This window comes from Schistocerca serialis, chromosome 4, assembly GCF_023864345.2.
Source record: "Schistocerca serialis cubense isolate TAMUIC-IGC-003099 chromosome 4, iqSchSeri2.2, whole genome shotgun sequence".
In the NCBI taxonomy this organism is placed as follows: domain Eukaryota; kingdom Metazoa; phylum Arthropoda; class Insecta; order Orthoptera; family Acrididae; genus Schistocerca; species Schistocerca serialis.
This window is the reverse complement of record NC_064641.1, coordinates 36770297-36792058: the sequence shown is the minus strand read 5'-3', so window position 1 is coordinate 36792058 and position 21762 is coordinate 36770297. Positions and strand designations below refer to the sequence as shown.

Genomic DNA, 21762 nt, shown 5'->3' with positions numbered 1-21762 from the left:
TCTTTCTGTACACTCAACATTTTCCGACGCACAGACAAAACGTCAACTACTTAAAACAGACGTCACGGGCAGACTGAGTGCAGGAGGCAGATGAAACTCGAGCAGTAGGCGGAGCGAGAGTCACGTGACAGGTCACGTGACTTTCAGCATTATTGCATTCGTTTTATTGTTTCACCAGTACTAGTACGGTTTTTTTCTAGCCACACCTCGTACACCAACATTGGTGCTCTCAAGTAATAATAATACACGATAGACAGCCGTGCAAATGTTCTGAATGTGGCCAGGAAAGCCACGTGAGGTCGGCGAGTCTCTAACGATGCCTTACGCAACACCCACTGGGCTATCAGTAGCAGGATCATGCAGCCATGACCTTTCCCCTCACTTACGCTGCGCCAGTGAGGCCGGTATCTTCGCCTGACAAAGGGCAGACTTTCTCCCCATACATCACGTTGCGACGCGACGCCAAGAACTGATTCGAACAATAACGCGCCGGAGGCACAGTAACAGTCGGACGCTGTTCGACAGCAGTCATTGCCGGCCCCAACTTTTGATACCATAGACGTACACTATTTGATCAAAAGTATCCGGCCACACCGAAAAAATCCGTTTTCCATATTAGGTCTCGCTTCCCACGCTCGGGTTCCCGCGTTCGATTCCCGGCGGGGTCAGGGATTTTCTCTGCCTCGTGATGACTGGGTGTTGTGTGCTGTGCTTAGGTTAGTTAGGTTTAAGTAGTTCTAAGTCCTAGGGGACTGATGACCATAGATGTTAAGTCCCATAGTGCTCAGAGGCATTTGAACCATATTAGGTGGATTGTGCTGCCACCTACTGCCAGGTTCTTCATATCAGTGACCTCAGAAGTCATCATGAGAGAGCAGAATGGGGCGACCCGCGGAGCTCACGGAGTTCGATCGTGGTCAGGTGATTGGGAGTCACTTGTGTCATACGTCTGTTCGCGAGATTTCCATACTCCTTATATCCCTTGGTCAACTGTTCCCGATTTGATAGTGAAGTGGAAACGTTAAGGGGCACGTACAGCACAAAAGCGTGCAGGCCGACCTCGTCTGTTGACTAGCAGGGACTGCCGACAGTTGCAGAGGCAGACATCTATCCAGACCATCACACAGAAATTCCAAACTGCATCAGGATCCAATGCAAGTACTATGACAGGCGGGAGGTAAGAAATCGTGGATTTCATGGTCGAGCGGCTGCTCATAAGCCACACATCACGCCGGTAAATGCCAAACGACGCCTCGCTTGGTGTAAGGAGCGTAAACATTGGACGATTGAACAGTGGAAAAATGTTGTGAGGAGTGACGAATCACGGTGCACAATGTGGCGATCCGATGGCAGTGTGTGGGTATGGCGAGTGTCCGGTGAACGTCGTCTGCCAGAGTGTGTAGTGCCAGCAGTAAAATTCGGAGGCTGTGGTGTTATGGTGTGGTCGTGTTTTTCATGGGGGGGAGGTGGGGGGCTTGCACCTCTTGTTGTTTTGCTTGACACTATCACAGCACAGGCCTACATTGATGTTTTAAACACCTTCTTGCTCCCCACTGTTGAAGAGCAGTTCGGTGATGGCGACTGAATCTTTCAATATGATTGACCAGCTGTTCATAATGCACGGCCTGCGGCGGAATGGTTACACATCCCTGTTATGGACTGGCCTGCACGGAGTCGTGACCTGAATCCTATAGAACACCTTTGGGATGTTTTGGCACTTATTAGTAGAGCTTATGGTCAATAAGTTCTGTGAACAACGATACCGTGGATTACTTTCAAGCAAACGTGCACGGATGCTTCTAGAAGGCTGTGATATATACTCTCTGTTTTTGTGGATCATGAAGATGGGAATAAGCAGCCTTGTCGGTGATATGAAGGGCAAAAAGTTGGAAGATGAACAGGACATTGGTGGACACTACAGACTCACAAAGAAAATTTTAGACACTCTTCAAGTGTATAACGGTAAGTCTGTCAGACAGAGTCTATCCAGTGTACGCGACATGAAAAATGCGGTATGGGCTACGTATTTCCACACGTTCTCAAAAGATGAACATCCCGTTCATCCACTGTGCCAAAACAACTGGTGTAAGTCTCTACACATTCAGAGGAATAACAACCCCTAAATTCACAAGGAGAGGCTTCCAAATTGTATCCTGGATGTTGTTAAGCACACTTACAGGTTTCTGGCCGATTCTGAACTTTTAAAAAAAGTGTGTTCATGGCAAAACCCAGAAACCAAACGAGTCTCTAAATTAACTCATATGGAAACGATGCCCTAAAACCACATTTTAATCTGCTATAGTTGTCAGAATTGCAGCTTGTGATGCAAATGGCTCTGAGCACTATGGGACTTAACATCTATGGTCATCAGTCCCCTAGAACTTAGAACTACTTAAACCTAACTAACCTAAGGACATCACACATCACCTAGCCATCACGAGGCAGAGAAAATCCCTGACCCCGCCGGTTTGTGATGCAGTTATTGTATTTAATGATGGGAACGTAGGGAGGATGAAGGTATTACAGAGAATTGGCTTTAAGTTTAGAAATTGCCCTCGAGATATATTGAGAAAAAAATAGATTTACAGCGTGTCTCTGCAGCTGAAAATTCAGTTGAAGATCTAGTAAAGGAAAGGGGGCAGAAAACAAGCAAGAAATGAGAAATCTTGAAGGGAAGGAGGACCATGAATACAAATCTGAGGACTTCGGAAAAGGTGACATAAAACAAACGTTAGGGTGAACTTTAAATTGCATTTCCTGAAATTATGTTTCTGAAAGTTTACAGGTTATGTACCTTTTTCTCAGAATCTATGAAGCCTAGAATTACGACATTTTGTACTCTTATATGAAGTGTTCACGGGTTGTCAGCCGAGTAGCGTCGTCGTCTCGTAGCAACGTTTCGATGGAATGCGTCCGCATCATCTTCAGGCGAAGATGATGGAGACGCATTCCATCGAAACGTTGCTACGAGACGACGACGCTACTCGGCTGACAACCCGTGAACACTTCATTATTGAAATTCGCCGAGAAAGCCTGCACTCACATACTTTGTACACCTATTTCTATAAACTCAAGTGTAAGATAAGATATGGGGGAAAGTGCTTTGAATTTTGCACGAGTTTTATATTATACTTACCGAAATACAATTAAAAATTTGTCAGAATTCTCCTACTCAGTATATTCAAAAGACTTTGTGAAAGAAGTTAACTGTATGCAGATAGATTAAACAGAGAAAATTTTGTAGAAATCTCTGAGAAAATGGTAGATATATTACTTTTTGAAACTAAAATTTTAGAATTCCATAAAAAGTAAAATAACCATAATTCGAGGAAAGAAAGGGTTGGCGGAGGCATATTGTTAACACATTTAAATTGTTCAGAATTTATTAATTTATGGTTCGTTATTCTAAAAAAGCAAGAGGGAATTAACCTGAAATTTTATGTATGTAGTAGCCGTAAGATAACAGACCAGCACATTTGATGGATTGGCCAGTTGTTAGAGTCCGCAGCTCGTGGTCGTTCGGTAGCGTTCTCGCTTACCGCGCCCGGGTTCCCGGGTTCGATTCCCGGCGGGGTCAGGGATTTTCTCTGCCTCGTGATGACTGGGTGTTGTGTGATGTCCTTAGGTTAGTTAGGTTTCAGTGCCGGCCGAAGTGGCCGTGCGGTTAAAGGCGCTGCAGTCTGGAACCGCAGGACCGCTACGGTCGCAGGTTCGAATCCTGCCTCGGGCATGGATGTTTGTGATGTCCTTAGGTTAGTTAGGTTTAACTAGTTCTAAGTTCTAGGGGACTAATGACCTCAGCAGTTGAGTCCCATAGTGCTCAGAGCCATTTGAACCATTTAGGTTTCAGTAGTTCTAAGTTCTAGGGGACTGATGACCATAGATGTTAAGTCCCATAATGCTCAGAGCCATTTGAACCATTTTGAACCAGTTGTTAGAACGACATGGGGTTGAAGTGTAGCAGAGGCGACACTGTTAAGAGCAGGACGAATCAATTAGATAATGGCATCATGTGGGGGAAGTTTCAAATTTAAAACATTCAATTTATTATTAAACAAAGGTGATGTAACTTACCAACCGAAAGCGTTGGTATGTTGATGGACACACAAACAAACACAAACGCACACACAAAATTCAAGCTTTCGCAACCCACGGTTGCTTCATCACGAAAGAGGAAAGGAGAGGCAAAGACGAAAGGATGAGGGTTTTAAGGGAGAGGGTAAGGAGTCAAATGTCTGCTTGTGTCAGTATATGTGCGGGTGGATATGTGTGTGTGTGTGTGCGAGTGTATACCTGTCCTTTTTTCCCCCTAAGGTAAGTCTTTCCGCTCCCGGGGTAGGAATGACTCCTTACCCTCTCCCCTAGAACCTTCATCTTTTCGTCTTTGCCTCTCCTTCCCTCTTTCCTGACGAAGCAACCGTGGGTTGCGAAAGCTTGAATTTTGTGTGTGTGTTTGTGTGTCTATCAACATACCAACGCTTTCGTTTGGTAAGTTCCATCATCTTTGTTTTTAGATATATTTTTCCAACGTGGAATGTTTCCCTGTATTATATATATATATATATATATATATATATATATATATATATATATATATATATATATATATATATATATATATATAATCTTAATACCGATAGTATGATAGATGCTCACTTCTTGGGCCGCACTGACACTTGCTTTGGGCCGTAAGTTGGACACCCTTGCCATATGATAGGTCTGGGACTATTTGGACTGGCAAAGGAAACGTGGTGATCTGATCTTCTGATCTTCACCACAGTTTGACAGCCCTACAGGATCTAATCATTGGTCATCAATGAGTGCCTTCATCTGCTCATGACACACATGAAGAAAAAAACGTTCAAATGTGTGTGAAATCTTATGGGACTTACTTGCTAAGGTCATCAGTCCCATGCCCGACGCAGGATTCAAACCTCCGCCGGGACCAGCCGCACAGTCCATGGCTGCAGCGCCTTAGACCGCTCGGCTTATCCACACATGAAGAATCTCGTGGACTAAATCCCTCGCAGAATTGAGGCCCCAAGAAGAGATGCGGGGTTACACTGTACTAGTGTGATGTATCTTGGAGAATAACTTTTGTCCAGTGTGCTTATGTCTTTACTCCATTTGAGCTGTTTTGTCACACGTTTCTTAGGTATTTGTAATTTAGTTGTTTGAGCATGAGAATGGTTAAACACACGGCCTGGGTATGTGTTAATGGAACATTTATTTCTGTGTGCTGCCTCCAGGTGGTGCGTGATGACGGTTGTGAGATGTCTGGCGGCCCTGGTGTTGCTGGCGGCGGCGGCCCACGGACAGTCCGACCGCCTGCCGGGGGAGAGCTGGCCGCTCCGACAGAGGGTCGATCTCACGGTCCACCTCGGCGACGAGGGGTGAGTCACCAGCTGCGTCTCTTGCTGCATTGCTACCACATAGCGTAACTCAGTGACCTGTGTAAGCGCGGATGCTGCACTTGGCGGGACCGCATGCACTATCCACACCAGTTCCTTCCACAAAGGAAGAGAGAGAAGTATTACCAATTCATTGATTTCAGTCACAGATTAGGAGTCGTGATTAAATTTTGTATAATTTGATACTAAACTCAGACCGCTCAGTTGATTAACTAACAAGTTGCCAAGCTTAATCTCCCTTTAGATTCTAGTGAGTAAATTTTCTCAAAAAAAAAACAGGCACCACCAATTTGTCTAGACAGACCACAACCGATTGTAGGGGCGGGGTAACTTCGATATTCCCATTTTAACTAATATAGAAAATCTCCAAGACGGCGAAGCCCAGCAAAATTACCTCGACATCAATTCAAATTTAAGTGGCCGAGGCATACCAATTCCTCCCTCGTCGGATCTTTCGTGAACAAAACATGTTCCATCCAAAGGGACAAAGAGACCATGTTTCCACCGGACCGAGGCTGCATCAATACTTCGTTTCCACCCCCTGTTACCCTAGCTGCGAGAATCTATTTGTTAAATGCGGACACTCACCGAGGTGCGGCGTCCGAGTTTGCAAACAACCCGGAGAGCCACTCTCCAGCCCGCACAGATTCTGAACGAGTCTGTATCGCGATAGTCATCATGCGACAGTTATTGCGATTTTGTTAAAACTGTTACCTTCCATAACGTTGGCAGAAGCCTTGTGTTTAGCCCTCGCGAATGTGTCCGTGACAACTTACGTCAGGAAGCGTGTCGCAACTGCAGAGGTTACGATTGTACTACCGCGACATGTGTACTGTGAAATACCGATGTTGCAATCCACATTTTGTAACGTGGTAAGCTCTAACGTCCGACCCCTGTTTTCTGTGATAATGTTCGTTACCCATGACAGGATTCTCTCCGCAGTCTCTTTAGGGAGTGGACTTAATCTTGATATTGTAACTGTTTATCCAACTGTCCTACAGCAAGAAAATTGCTCGCCAAGAGGCTGTTATTTGTGAGCGATATCTTAAGGAAGACATTGTGGTAGGGCTTCATCGTAACTTCTGAATATACGGTTTCATTACCAGAATCTACGGACTTTCAGTGCTCTGTAGCTCCCTTACTGCCCCTCTTTTGTTTAATTGATTCATCAGTAGACAAAAAGCATCTGTAGTGGAGAGCAAGTCGAGCACTACTACAGTCCAGGGGCAGAAGATGTTGGAGAGTGGTCTCAAATGGAACAATGACTGTTAGTACATATCCGAAAGTGATTTATTCCCTATTTTCATAGTCTGCGAAGCTCGTCCCCGGTAGTTGAGTGGTCAGCGCGACAGATTGTCAATCCTAAGGACCCGGGTTCTATTCCCGGCTGGGTCGGACATTTTCTCCGCTCAGGGACTGGGTGCTGTGTAGTGCTAATCATTATCATTTCATCCCCCATCGACGCGCAAGTCATCGAAGTGGCTTCAAATCGAAAGACTTGCACCCGGCGAACGGCAAACCCGACGGGAGGCTCCAGTCACACGACATAGTCTGCGAAAAAAAATGTCAGCTACAATAGCTTACCATTCGGAAAAATAGTGCCACCTATGGCCTGTCTCGCCAAAAGGGGTCACGATCAAAGCTTACCTCGTCAGAAAAGGGACTGAGGAAAAATAATCTGTGTGAAAAACAGCTGCCTGGATCATAAAAACACTTTCTGTATACTGTGTAACCTATTTCGGTTTTCTTCAAAATCCATAATCAATTGTTGTGGCCCGTGTGTCATGCGCAGTTGATCCTACTGCAAGTGGTACATGGATCACAAGATCTTATGATGCTTTTCGAGGACGGCGGTATCGCCCATAATAAAAAGTGGCTTTGTGATCCATTGGTGAAAAAACAGTCACAAATTTGAAGGATGACGGATCATAAGACGCTATGCCACAGAATTTTCTTAAAGTATTTTATTCGTACATGATTTCAGGAAAACTTTAGGTGCAGGCGCAAAAACTGTTTCTATCTTGCTATATTTCTGAAAGACGCTGACACTGTACAATATGTTCGTGGAATAACTAACATATAGTCATAGAATGTATCAACACAGACATGTGATGGATATTGGACAAATATGACCCGGTACACTGCAAAAGAAAGTGTACGCCAAGGAAGCGTAATAACCCCCACTGAAGCCCTCGAGTCACGCAAACGATTTATCAAATGGTTCAAATGGGTCTGAGCACTATGCGACTTAACGTCTGAGGTCATCAGTCCCCTAGAACTTAGAACTACTTAAACCTAACTAACCTAAGGACATCACACACATCCATGCCTGAGGCAGGATTCGAACCTGCGACCTTAGCGGTCGCGCGGTTCCACACTGTAGCGCCTAGAACCGCTCGGCCCGCACAAACGATTTATCATATAATGTCAGCAGCACTACCAGAATGTTCGCTGGCGATGCTGTAGTCTACAGGAAAGTGTCGTCCATGGATGACCGCCTTGGTCTAATGAACAGCAGCTCTCTTTAAATGCGAGTAAATACGAGATATTGAACATAACAAAGGAAGATAACCGGCAAGATAAGCATCAGGAATATCTCATATTGGTTAAATATTTCGGGCTAACACCGCTGTCAAGCGCGGGCGAAGTCGCGATGCTAACCAGTCACCATGTCCCCTTCTTTCAGTGGCTTCATTTTGATACAGTATAGTGGAGCTCTTTCAGCCATTGACAGGTTTATAAATCCCACGCGCGCTGCTTCTAACTCAAGGATTTCCTCAGTTGGCCTCGCGACGTATCTCTGTTAACTCCAAAGAAAAATCCCTCAGAGGAATGCGAACTGAATTTGGTTTCACTGCATGGCAGTCAGTCGCGCTCATCACTCTCCTACGGAGGTAGACAAATATGCTATCCTAACACTGTCCAGGCCTCTCCAGATGCGTCTTCGTCCTGGAATCTCAGTGACTGGAGTAGAATTCAGAGATGAGTCTCGCTTCGAACTGAGCCCCGATGAGCGGTGAAAACTTGCCTGGAGGCGCCCCGGACAGAAATAGGCTATCTTACGGCCACAAGGCCTCGAGTCACTGATGGTCTAGGATGCCATTTCTTTTCTTAGTAGGACCCCGTTCATTGTCATCCACGGCTTGCTTACAACACACCAGTACGACGTCGATTTTCTACGCCCCGTTTTGTTACTCTTCCTGGCAAGCCATCCTGGGCTTACATTTCAGCAAGTTAATGCCCACCCGCACACTGCGAAAGTATATACTGATTGTCTTCGTGCTTAACAAACCATACATTGCCCAACAAGATCGCCGGATCTTTCCCCAGCTGAGAACGTTTCTAGTATTATGGGCAGGGCCCTCCAACCAGCTCGGGATTTTGAAAATCTGACGTGCCAACTGGACAGAGTTTGGTAGGATATCCCTCAGGGGGACGTACAACAACTGTCTCAATCAGTTCCAGGTCAAATACCTGCTTGCATAACGGCCAGAGGAGGACCAACGCGTTATTGACTTGCTCAATTTGTGAAGCTCTTTCTCTTGAATAAATAATCCAGTATTTCTGAAATTGTGATCATTTGTTTGTCTGTACATGTCTATCACATCTACCGATTTCCGTCGCATTCTCGTAAATCCTGCGTGGTGGGTCTTTTTTTTTTTGTCTTAATGTAGTAGGACAAATACTAATATTTATAGCCGGGCAGCTGAAACAAGTCACTTCAAGGACACTCCTGAAGCGCCGTGTAGTTGGCAATGTAACTAACAAGTGAGGAAAGCGAGGCGCTGCTTCTTCTGAACCAATAACAGCACCGGTTCCGGCGTCGACGCTACCACGTCGCCGGCTTCCGTGTAAACATTGTATGTTAGTGCGCGAACGCCTGCTTTTGTGTTGTTTTGTGTTACCGTCTCGACTACAGCTTTTGTTTATTAAACAATGTCACCAAAATGATATCGTTCACCAAGTGACAATCCGTTGCGCCGTAGGTTGCCATCAAATAGTCAGGCTTTGGAATTGCTGCGGAGGATGCGTGAGTTTTACGAGCAAGAAAAAGAATTTTTTTTCTGTTCATGGGCATTCTTCGATTTCTGCCGATAAATTATAGAGAGTACCTCAAGAACTCTAGGATTCAGTAAAAAAAAAAAAAAAATGGTTCAAATGTCTCTGAGCACTATGGGACTTAACTTCTGAGATCATCAGTCCCCTAGGAATCAGAACTACTTAAACCTAACTAACGTAAGGACATCACACACATCCATGCCCGAGGCAGGATTCGAACCTGCGACCTTAGCGGTTGCGCGGTTCCAGACTGTAGTGCCTAGAACCGCTCGGCCACTCCGGCCGGATAGGATTCAGTCAGAACAGTTATAAGGAAAGGGGTGCTACTTCAATATTTGCAAGACACTGAAGTAAACAGTGTGGAAGAAACCCCCTGTGGGAGAAACAGTGTGTTTTTAAGTACTCCGAGAGAGAAAAAGAAAGAGGCCTCGTCCTGTTACAGATACTGATTCTTTCCAACCCGATGCAATTCGTCGGCACATTTACGGATACTATAAAAAGCGAGAATACCCCACAATAGCCAAGTTGCTAATTTCTTTAAAAGAAAGCGAACTTTTCTCAGGGGGAAAACGTCACGTAAGATGATATTAAAAAGTATGGGCTTACGTTTTAAAAAGTTAGATGGACGAAAACTGTTACTTGAATACTGTTTTTCATAGGGCTGTCCCAACACTTTTCCTAAGATAGTGCAGATATAGCTGACGGCTTAACTCCACAGCTAGCTGTAAGTCGCCATTCATTTCTGTAACAGCAGCTCTATGCGCTAAAAAGAAAACATGCGTCACTTATAGCCAACCTCGTCGAAGAGGGCACAGCTTAGCATGGGAATGAGTGGTGAATCAATTGTTGATCCCCTCGCTACAAATCTGTACTCTTCACATTATTTCACGAAACTGAGGAATGACTGAGCTGCAGATTTTAAATATACATCAATACTCTGCAAACCACTCCTCGGATTAGCCGGCCGCGGTGGTCTAACGGTTCTAGGTGCTCAGTCCGGAACCGCGCGTATGCTACGGTCGCAGGTTCGAATCCTGCCTCGGGCATGGATGTGTGTGGTGTCCTTAGGTTAGTTAGGTTTAAGCAGTTCTAAGTTATAGGGGACTGATGACCACAGATGTTAAGTCCCATAGTGCTCAGAGCCATTTGAACCATTTTTGAACTCCTCGGATTACGGCCTAGGGTACTTCTCGTCCCTATTAGTCACCCATTTCTCTGTACCATACTCGATTGGTGAGTGGGCATAACGACTATTTACTCTATCACTAGTTTTATTTATTCGTCAATTTTTACATATTACAACAGTAAATCTCTCCATGACGTACATCGCCTCTGCAGCGTCCGTCATTGGAGTTGGTTGGACACCTCCATAACGCTCTCACGAACACTAAACGATCCCGTGACAAAGCACGTCACTCTGATTTTTATCTTCTGTATCTCTTCTGTGAATTCGAGCTGGTAATGGGTAAATCTGTCATGAGAATCTCAGTGGAAGGGGCTATCTCAATTCAACAACATATTCGCCGTGAGTGTCGATGAGGTCATCCAATTTGGTCTTCTTTCATGACTATGTATTTTTGGATTCTTTTATGATGACGTGCTTCAATAAAATCTTTTTAGTTTACAAGCTGTGTCATTTCAAATGAAACCACTGGAGCTTTCGATAGGTGGCTCTGCCATCGTCATTAGCCGTGCGGGGTAGCTACGCCGTCTGAGGCTCCTTGTCACGGTCCGTGTGGCTCCCCCACGTCGGAGGTTCGAGTCCTCCCTCGGGCATAGGTGTGTGTGTTGTCCATAGCGCAAGTTAAAGATTTAGTAGTGTGTAGGCTTAGGAACCGATGACCTCAGCAGTTTGGTCCCGTAAGACCTTACCTCGAATTTCCAAATTCCATCATCATTAGGAGTTAAAATTGCTGACTGCCGTGGCTGACATGGTGTTTCGCTTATATCGATACAATGTCAGCACGTGGAACCTCCCTGAGAGAGCTGCAGTGTCGCATGTGCGGAAGGCGAGTTGGGCGGGTCCTAGCAGCTCTGTCCTGCCACGGGACAAAGACCCATGAGAAAGACAGGCTCGGCGTGTACGTCACAGCATGTGACCCTACAGGGCTTACGAGCGCCTTCAGCAGTCTCCGGCAGGGACCAGTAACTATTTTAGATGTGTTTAATAATTCTCAAGTGCGCATTTAAATGCGTGCACGCTCTCGATAGCACACTACAAAGTTAAGACCTTTAGTGAGCAACTTTTTCACTGATGTATGAATTCCCGTGGGCCCTGCGTGGAACCGAGCTTTCACGAAATCTGTGACATCTTTCAGCCCTTCTGTGACATCACAAGTTCGTTGCGGGCCCCGTATTTTTTGTAGACCCAGCGTGGGACCGAGTGACGTCAGATAGCGCAGGAGTCCGGCGCCACATTTGGAACTGACGCTCCCATGTCCCTACAATCGTCAAGCCTCCCTCTTTACTTTCGTCCGATGTCCAGTTTTATTGAAGGCTTTACTTTAATAACTATGGTAATAAATTTAACACTGTTTTATGGGGCGGTACTTGATTTCTTGCGTTGTCACTTAGATGCTGGGGGACAGACGTATGGGTCAGAGTCATGAGCCAAAGTCTCGATAACCACAAAGCAGAACGATTCGCTGACGTCACGAACACACCTTCTGCTGAAGGTTCATTCTTCCTGTAGCCTACAGCAAATAAATAATCACTTTTACAATTACAGTATTTACTGATGTTTTAACATTAATACAAATTAAATCACCAAATAGTTACACCCAGGTTAAAGTAAAGGCCAGAAGAAGAGTAGTCGAAGAAGTACCTGAAGATGAGCGTCTAGAATGGCGTGTTAACAGTGACACTTGATAATAATGTGAACAAGCTGAGAGTTTTCCGGGTGATACAGTGTACGCTAGCACATACATCGTGTGGAAATCTTTTACTTTTAGTTGACCATTGCTGACAGATTCAGCGTAAACCAGGACGAGACGACGAATAAAGCAGAGTCCAGTAACAGCTGCTCTGAGAAGACTGTGACGTAGCGAAGCTGTCGGTGACCTACTTGAGGTAACTCCCCCACAAGAAACTGGCGTGTGCTTGCCTTACTGCCTGAAAGCAAAGAAAAGAAAAAAAAGAAGCAGTGTTCCTCGAAGGAATTATCGGATTGAGACGGAAATCGATGAGTGTGATATGCATGTACAAACGAATTATTACAATTTCAGAAAAATTGAATGATTTGTTCATGAGAAAGACCTTCAAAAATTGAGCAAGTCAATAATGCGATGGTCCACCTCTGCTGCCCAGGGCGTCTCCAGTGTCTGCAGACATGTCTTTGCTTGTCATCGGGGCTTTATACGAAGCGGGACTCATCACTGAAGACAGTTTTGGTCCAATAAGATTCCAGGAACTTCTGGAGACGCCCCAGACAGCGGTGAGATACCAGCCTGACTGTCGCCCGTCGTAGATAACCAGGAGTGATGGTCTAAGGTGGCATTTCATTTCATAGCAGGACCCCTTTGGTTGTCATGCGCGGCACTCTTACAGCACAGCAATATGTCGACGATATTCTACGCCCCGTTTTGTTGCCCCTCATGGCAAACCATACTGGGCTTACAGTTCAACAAGATTTCTACCGCTTGCCTCCATGCTTGGTAAATCCTATCTTGGGCAGCAAGGTCACCGGATATCTTCCCAGTTGAGACCGTTTGGAACATTATGGACAGGGCCTTCCAGCAAACTAGAGATTTTGACGATCTAACGCGCCAATTGGGCAGAATCTGGGATTATATCCCTCAGAAAGGCATCCGACAACTCTATGAATCAAGGCGAAGCCGAATAACTACTTGCATAAGGTCAGAGGTGAACCAATGCGTTGTTGACTTGCTCAATTTGAGAAGCTTTTTCTCTCAGTGAAACTTACGTGCCGTTTCCTGATGTTACTTCTCTAGAGTGAGGCAGTGTTTTAATTGTGATCTCGCTCTGCTCATGTGACGATTATCTGATGTAACGGTGTTCCCAGTGAATGCGACGATCTGTTAGTCTTAGCCGGCCGATGTGGCCGAGCGGTTCTAGGAGCTTCAGTCAGGAACCGCGCTGCTGCTACGGTCGCAGGTTCGAATCCTACCTCAGGTATGGATCTGTGTGATGTCCTTAGGTTAGTTGGGATTCAAAAATGGTTCTAATGGCTCTGAGCACCATGGGACTTAACATGTAAGGTCATCAGTCTCCAAGAACTTAGAACTACTTAAACCTTACTAACCAAAGGACATCACACACATCCATGCCCGGGGCAGGATTCGAACCTGCGACCGTAGCGGTCGCGCGGTTTCAGACTGAAGCGCCTAGAACCGCTCGGCCACACCAGCCGGCTTAGTTACGATTAAGTAGTTCTTGGTCTAGGAGACTGATGACCTCTTATGTTAAGTACCTTAGTGCTTAGAGACATTTGAACCATTTTGTTTGTCTGTGTGACTTTACATTAATGTTTCATCGAGTTGTGTAATAAAAGTGGGCTATGTAGCCTGCTCAACATTTATGACAATGTGTCCTACCGGTTGGCGATCATAGGTAGGTGTCGGTGATCAGAAGATGGCTGACAACTTTAGCCGAAACTAGTAATCAATAAAAATAATAAATTGCGATCGCGACCAATAAAGGACTTTTTCTGAACCCCATACATGTAAACAAAGATGTAAGAACTCTGTTGCCACTACAGGGACAGCAGCTTCACCTTCGAAGGCCGGACAAACCTGACGGTGGTTGCGGTGCGCAGCACAACGCAGATCGTGCTGCACGCCGCGCTCGGCGTCTCCTCCGTCACGGCATACGACGCCAGTGGCAGCCCCGTCAGCTCCACCTACGAGCAGGGAGCTTTCCTGGTCGTCACACTTGCAGAGCAGGTGAGGACACCTCGACTTAGTATAACTGGGCCCGTTTATATTTCCATTTGCACACACTGACTATGACTACCCCCCTCCCCCTCCCCCTCCCCCACCCCCTTCCTCACCCCCATCCACCTGTCGTGAATGGTCTTGCTGATGTGGATACACCGATTCCCGTCAGATCACTGAAGCTAAGCGCCACACAGCGTGGCCATTACTTGGACAGGTGCGCTGCGCGCTTTTCACATTTTCCCCTTTGCCTTTACAGTAGAGAGGAGTTGCAGAGTTGCGCCAAACGCTCTGGATTCAATTCCAAACCTCCCCACAGTGGACACTGTTGATGGTGATCCGTCCATCGGATGGGGATGTTAAGCTCGGCCGCTCCGTTGGTGCCCTACGAGAGGAATAAGCTATTTGCCGGCACCGAGTTTCACTTGAGCTCTTCTCTCACCGTCTCCAACAAGAGCATGAGACTACACTATGCACACACCCATCACAGTCGTCTGCACTTGATTACGTGCACAACTCTCCCACACTGCGAAAGAAAGATGCAAGTGGGTGCGAAGGATAGGGAAAACTTTTCCACTTAGGCTGCTGAACTTGCCCTTCGGGGTCTCGCAGTCATTAATGCCAGACGACTTTACTTTTTACCCCCTGCCTTCCACAACTCCAATGAAATAAGTAAAGAATAAGAGAAATATTGATATATTTTGAGATCATAATTAAGCAAAACACTATGACAGCCTTTACTGACCCTATACACCGATAAACGACGCAGGGAGGCTTGTATTAAAACCACAGCTAGATATACAGAACTACGATCAGGCCAACCAAGAGAGCAGATCAAGGCAATAAAGAGGAATATTCTGGTGAATCTTACGACATGGCTGGCGACGTCGGTATTACAGTCGTAGCACGAGAGACTTGGGTTTACTGAGCAAACGAAATGCCGTGCGTATGTAAGCGACATTAATGTTTTCTATTCAAGGCAATGAACATCTAAACTGCTACTAATTGCAAGATGGTAAATCAGTTTAGCACGAAGCATTCATGGCGGTGACAATACTCCAGCTTCTAGTCCGTCTCGGAGTTCAAACTGAAAGTGCAGGACGTGGTAACAGTGAGACCTTTTATGGCTTATCTAGTGCTATTCTTTGGTCGAGCCGTGGCCAGCTCGCATCGATGCCGTTTGTTCTTTGACAGCTTGTCGCAATCGAGTGGCGCCTTATTTCTCCCTGAGTTACTAGCATAAAGAGTTGCTGACTTCCTCGGTCAGTGGCAGCAGCAGTGCTTGTCCATACTAGTACTGCTGTACCAGCTTTAGTGTGACCGCTGTATTCCCGTGTGGTGGTGTGTGTGGCAGTCAGTCGGTTGGGACAGAGCAGCGAGGAAGTTTCCGCCGCGCGAGGTCAGGCCGGGACTGCTGGTGGCTTGCACGCACGGCAGGATTGTGAGGTGCTAACTGTGAGAGCTACGAAGTTCGTGGTGTGTTGGAGTCGGCGAAATTTTGTAGCCGTCTTCCTGTCTGGTCTTTAACTATTAAATTGGTTGTTACTTATCAGTGAAGTGCACCAGCGCTATTTTTCTGCCTTGTGGCCGTTAACGCCCCAGTTGCCTGCCCTGGTCGTTAGCGTAGTTTTCCAGCAGTGTGTTTTTCCTCGCCTTGTTGATGCTGTCCGTCACGGCATGTAGTTCGACAGCCTTTCAATTGTTTGTTCAATTTTTTTTATTAAGAGCGGTTATTGTGCTTTGGCTGTTTTCAGACGCCACTTTTAAGACGTAGTGCGGCTGGTATCTCCGTCCTCAGATGATATTTTCCGTTGTCGTACCGTTGGCCGGGCAGAAGGGAATTGATTAGGTTGTTGGTCGATCCTTCTGCCGACCCTGGGTCGGGTTGGCATCCGATTGTTTAACCTTACTTTTAGCTGCCTGTCTCACCTCACCTTACATTAGAGCTACCTCCTCAGGCCGACCCTTGGAACACTTCTGAGCACCACTGTTCTGTTGCTTTTAGATTGTGATTTTCATTTTAGTCTGATGTACTGTGCCAGGCCTTCAGCCGTCTATTAATTTAGTTTGTTTTAAGATAAGGCCTTCAGCTGACTTAAATTAAAGTTTGGATATTGATTTGTTTAATAACTAAAATTTTGAAAGTTTGTTCTATCTGATCCATCTGTTGTTGTTCTTCAATGTCCAGTGTGTGGCCTTCAGCCGAGCTTTTACGTGAAATATTTTTAAGATAAAGAAAATAGAACCGTTGCCAAACACAGGAGCTGACCACGTCTATTTTGTCAAGAGAGGTTTCCTATACAGGCTCAGTACAAGTGAAGGCAGCAGAGGATCAAGTAGGTAAAAAGACGAGGGCTAGTAGAAATCCTTGGGTAACAGAAGAAATACTGAATTTAATTGATGAAAGGAGAAAATATAAAAATGGAGTAAATGAAGCAGGCAAAAAGGAATACAAACGTCTCAAAAATGAGATCGACAGGAAGTGCAAAATGGCTAAGCAGGGATGGCTAGAGGACAAATGTAAGGATGTAGAGGCTTATCTCACTAGGGGTAAGATAGATACTGCCTACAGGAAAATTAAAGAGACCTTTGGAGATAAGAGAACCACTTGTATGAACATCAAGAGCTCAGATGGAAACCCAGTTCTAAGCAAAGAAGGGAAAACAGAAAGGTGGAAGGAGTATATAGAGGGTCTATACAAGGGCGATGTACTTGAGGACAATATTATGGAACTGGAAGAGGATGTAGATGAAGATGAAATGGGAGATACGATACTGCGTGAAGAGTTTGACAGAGCACTGAAAGACCTGAGTCGAAACAAGGCCCCCGGAGTAGACAATATTCCATTGGAACTACTGACGGCCGTGGGAGAGCCAGTCCTGACAAAACTCTACCATCTGGTGAGCAAGATGTATGAAACAGGCGAAATACCCTCAGACTTCAAGAAGAATATAATAATTCCAATCCCAAAGAAAGCAGGTGTTGACAGATGTGAGAATTACCGAACAATCAGTTTAATAAGCCACAGCTGCAAAATACTAACACGAATTCTTTACAGACGAGTGGAAAAACTAGTAGAAGCCGACCTCGGGGAAGATCAGTTTGGATTCCGTAGAAATACTGGAACACGTGAGGCAATACTGACCTTACGACTTATCTTAGAAGAAAGATTAAGGAAAGGCAAACCTACGTTTCTAGCATTTGTAGAGTTAAAGAAAGCTTTTGACAATGTTGACTGGAATACGCTCTTTCAAATTCTAAAGGTGGCAGGGGTAAAATACAGGGAGCGAAAGGCTATTTACAATTTGTACAGAAACCAGATGGCAGTTATAAGAGTCGAGGGACATGAAAGGGAAGCAGTGGTTGGGAAGGGAGTAAGACAGGGTTGTAGCCTCTCCCCGATGTTATTCAATCTGTATATTGAGCAAGCAGTAAAGGAAACAAAAGAAAAATTCGGAGTAGGTATTAAAATCCATGGAGAAGAAATAAAAACTTTGAGGTTCGCCGATGACATTGTAATTCTGTCAGAGGCAGCAAAGGACTTGGAAGAGCAGTTGAACGGAATGGATGGTGTCTTGAAGGGAGGATATAAGATGAACATCAACAAAAGCAAAACGAGGATAATGGAATGTAGTCGAATTAAGTCGGGTGATGTTGAGGGTATTAGATTAGGAAATGAAACACTTAAAGTAGTAAAGGAGTTTTGCTATTTGGGGAGCAAAATAACTGATGATGGTCGAAAAAGAGATGATATAAAATGTAGACTTGCAATGGCAAGGAAAGCGTTTCTGAGGAAGAGAAATTTGTTAACATCGAGTATAGATTTAAGTGTCAGGAAGTCATTTCTGAAAGTATTCGTATGGAGTGTAGCCATGTATGGAAGTGAAACATGAACGGTAAATAGTTTGGACAAGAAGAGAATAGAAGCTTTCGAAATGTGGTGCTACAGAAGAATGCTGAAGATTAGATGGGTAGATCACATAACTAATGAGGAGGTACTGAATAGGATTGGGGAGAAGGGGAGTTTGTGGCACAACTTGACCAGAAGAAGGGATCGGTTGGTAGGACATGTTCTGAGGCATCAAGGAATCACCAATTTAGTATTGGAGGGCAGCGTGGAGGGTAAAAATCGTAGGGGGAGACCAAGAGATGAATACACTAAGCAGATTCAGAAGGTTGTAGGTTGCAGTAGGTACTGGGAGATGAAGAAGCTTGCACAGGATAGAGTAGCATGGAGAGCTGCATGAAACCAGTCTCAGGACTGAAGACCACAACAACAACAACTCAGTACAACCGCCAGAGATGCGGTTCTCGCCGTGTCCCTACGACTCCAAGAGGAAGAAGGACGATTCTGGAAAAGTTGTATAATTTTTAACAGTTGCCGTCATTTTAAATAAATTATCTACTCCTCTTAAAATAACTTCACCCAAAATCTGTTTTCAGATTTAGGTTCCTCAGCAGGTGAAAAATCATTGTCATTGAGTTTCTTTTCCCAAGGAAATTACGTTAATGATTTAAATCGCGATTGGATTTTCAAGGAACTCGAAATGTACTTGATAGGAAAATTATGGATGCAGCTGTGGGCTGCTCACTCCCAAACGGTTCTTACCTGTCAACTGATTGATCGATTATTAATTCTGGCTGCATTACAAACCAAAAAACACTGGGTAGTTTACAGTTCCCGTTTATAACCTCTAGAGGCTTTTGTGGGAAAGTCGTGAATTATGGATATGTGCACAGTGTGACATCATGGCTGTAATCATGTGTGCAGTGTATGGTCAACGCAGGATGTTTCACACATAGAGGCAGCACTGTCTCTGGCGCTGCGCGCAACCAGTATCCCCACAGGCCGGGTCCGATCACCGCATATTCTCCGGCTCCTCCCTCGTGCACTGTGTTAAGTGGCGTGTCTGTTTCAACCGAACGAGTCGAATTAGTAGTATAATTAGTAGTATCACTGCGTCATTCACCACTTAAGGCCGCTGTCACAGTGGTTTCTGTTGTATACAGACTCAAACGGAAGTCTTAAAGTAACGGTACTGCATCAACTGATCAGTTCAAATACTGTTGTTCGAAGTCAGCACCTCTTCTTCAGCTCTTTACATTGGACAGTTTCAGCCCCAATCTGGGTCTGTTTGCAACAGAAGCTCACCATCTAGTTCTGTTTTCCCACCATCTTTCAGTGTTTACTCTTGCCTCTTTTTCTAACATCCACATCTTTCAGCCCTCTATCCTTTCGTCTTCCTCTTGGTCGTTTCATTTACATGCCCATTTCATGCATCTTCTTGGAAATCCTGTTAGTTTCGATTTCCTTTATGTGTCCATTCCATCTTAGCCTTGATTTTTCTGTCCTGCTCTGCAAGGGTTCCTCTTTCACTATTTCCATTACACTTTCATTCTTCAACCTATCTCTCCTTGTTCCTCTTGTTCTATTTCCGAAGAACTTCATTTCACGTGCTTGTAGTCTTCTTACGTCTCATTTCTTTATTACCCATGTTTCAGACCCATAGGTCAGTACTGGAACGTAGTAACTTCTACTTATTAATTCTTTGCTTTTTTGTTGAACATCTTTGTCCTAAACGAGGCTCCGAACACTCCAACAGAATGCTTCTGCCTGTCTACCGCTTTCAGTGATCTCTTTCTCATTTCTCCCATTTCCCGTATCACGCTTTCCAAGTGCTTGACACTTTTCACCTTCTTCAATAGTCCACCGCCAATCCTTATTCCGTTGATTGGTCTATCTTTCTTTCTAGTTGTAGCCAGTGTCTCACATTTGTTGACATTAAATTTCATTCAATAACCTCTCACAGTTTCTTCCCAATCTTACAGCTGTTCCTAAATCTTCTTCTTCCTGTTTCCCCAGATCACCATTAGTACTGCAGCTGGCTGTTTCCGCACATGCCTGATGGAAGATCGCTCGCGAACTGCGCATTTTTTTCTGATGAAGCTTGGGTGTATTTATGAAGCTATGTGAACACGCCGAAAAAACCACGGTTCGTTGTTGGCTAAATTCACTGTATCATTGGCAGCAATTAAATACTGTATTTGACGATCTAAAGCAACATTTGGCAAACATAATCCGTACCATATGTACGGAATTTACAGAGCCGTTTCGCTACAAAGGGCAAATGAACTGTTCAGATGTTACAAAGGAAGAAAAGTACTTACGCTTTTAAGTCTCGCTTTAATATTGACGTATGGTATCTGTTCTAACAAACAAACATTCACCGAAGAACTCGGATAGTAAGTGCGTTGTGGTCCACATAGGAATTATAGTGGTCGATTTGCGCAGTTGGCCGCTCTAATGCAACAATAGAGACTAACGGCGACTGATGAAGGTTTCCTGACACCAAACAAACTGGCGTAACCGACGAAAGCAATATCTGGCATATTCCCTCATATGACATAACAAAGTGAGCTATATCGGTGGCAGAGACTAAACCCTGACAATCAGAGCAAGGAACGTCGAGTTGAGTGTAAACTGCAAGACAACCTTTAGTTGAGTAAGCACCGTTGTTGAGCCACGACACAAAACGGCAGTCAGTCTGCGACGAGAGCACTGAAGTCAATCACGTCAAGGGCTGGTGCAACAACTGCTGAGCCTCCGACAATCATTTGTCACCCACCACGAATTTTTGAGTAGGTCAGCCTATAACTTCTGATGTTAACACTGTAGTGATCTCCAGATATAAATTTCGAACTATTGCGCCGGCCGTTGTGGCCGAGCGGTTCTAGGCGCTTCAGTCCGGAACGGCGCTGCTGCTACGGTCGCAGGTTCGAATCCTGTATCGGGCATGGATGTGTGTGATGTCCTGAAGTTAGTTAGGTTTAAGTAGTTCTAAGTCTAGGGGACTGATGGCCTCAGATGTTAAGTCCCATAGTGCTCAGAGCCACAAATTTTCACAGTGTTAGATGTTCGCTTCACGGTGTGCCAACAACATCTGAACCATTCGAACTTTTGCTTTACAAATCGTATTTCAGAAAACGAAAATGTTTAAATTTTTTATATTTTTTGCCAGTGTATAAGCTAAACTTTCATATTTTGTTATTAGAATAAAAGTTCAATCATATTTTCTGTACGTTATTGAGACTTAAAGCTCACAGTTCTTAGATGTAAGCTTACTTTGCTTTACTTTCCGTGTCCAGATGAAAACATCTGTAGTCTCTTCTTCGAAAGCTCTGTGGCTTTAATGGCCTCGTGATTCCATAAAAACAAATCTTCCGCTGTCAAACAGTCTCCATTCTTGGGCACCTACGTTTCTCCGCATTCACAATGGTCTCTTTCAGAGTAGCCCCATATAACCACGTTTACTTCGCATCAGATCTACTCATACCCTCCCATGTACTATATTGTAGCTACTGCCCTTGTTTTGTGTGATTTCCTCTTCAGGATGCAGGCT

General features: G+C 44.9%; 1 protein-coding gene across 1 annotated transcript in view; it reads left to right on the top strand.

Moving 5' to 3' along the window:
- Positions 1–21762, top strand: part of LOC126474213 (aminopeptidase N-like) — a 163637-nt gene that overhangs the window by 51234 nt on the left and 90641 nt on the right. The window contains exons 2-3 of the mRNA XM_050101677.1: positions 5250–5393; positions 14188–14371. Of these exons, the coding sequence (XP_049957634.1) occupies positions 5250–5393; positions 14188–14371 (328 nt within the window). The remainder of the gene's footprint in view (positions 1–5249; positions 5394–14187; positions 14372–21762) is intronic.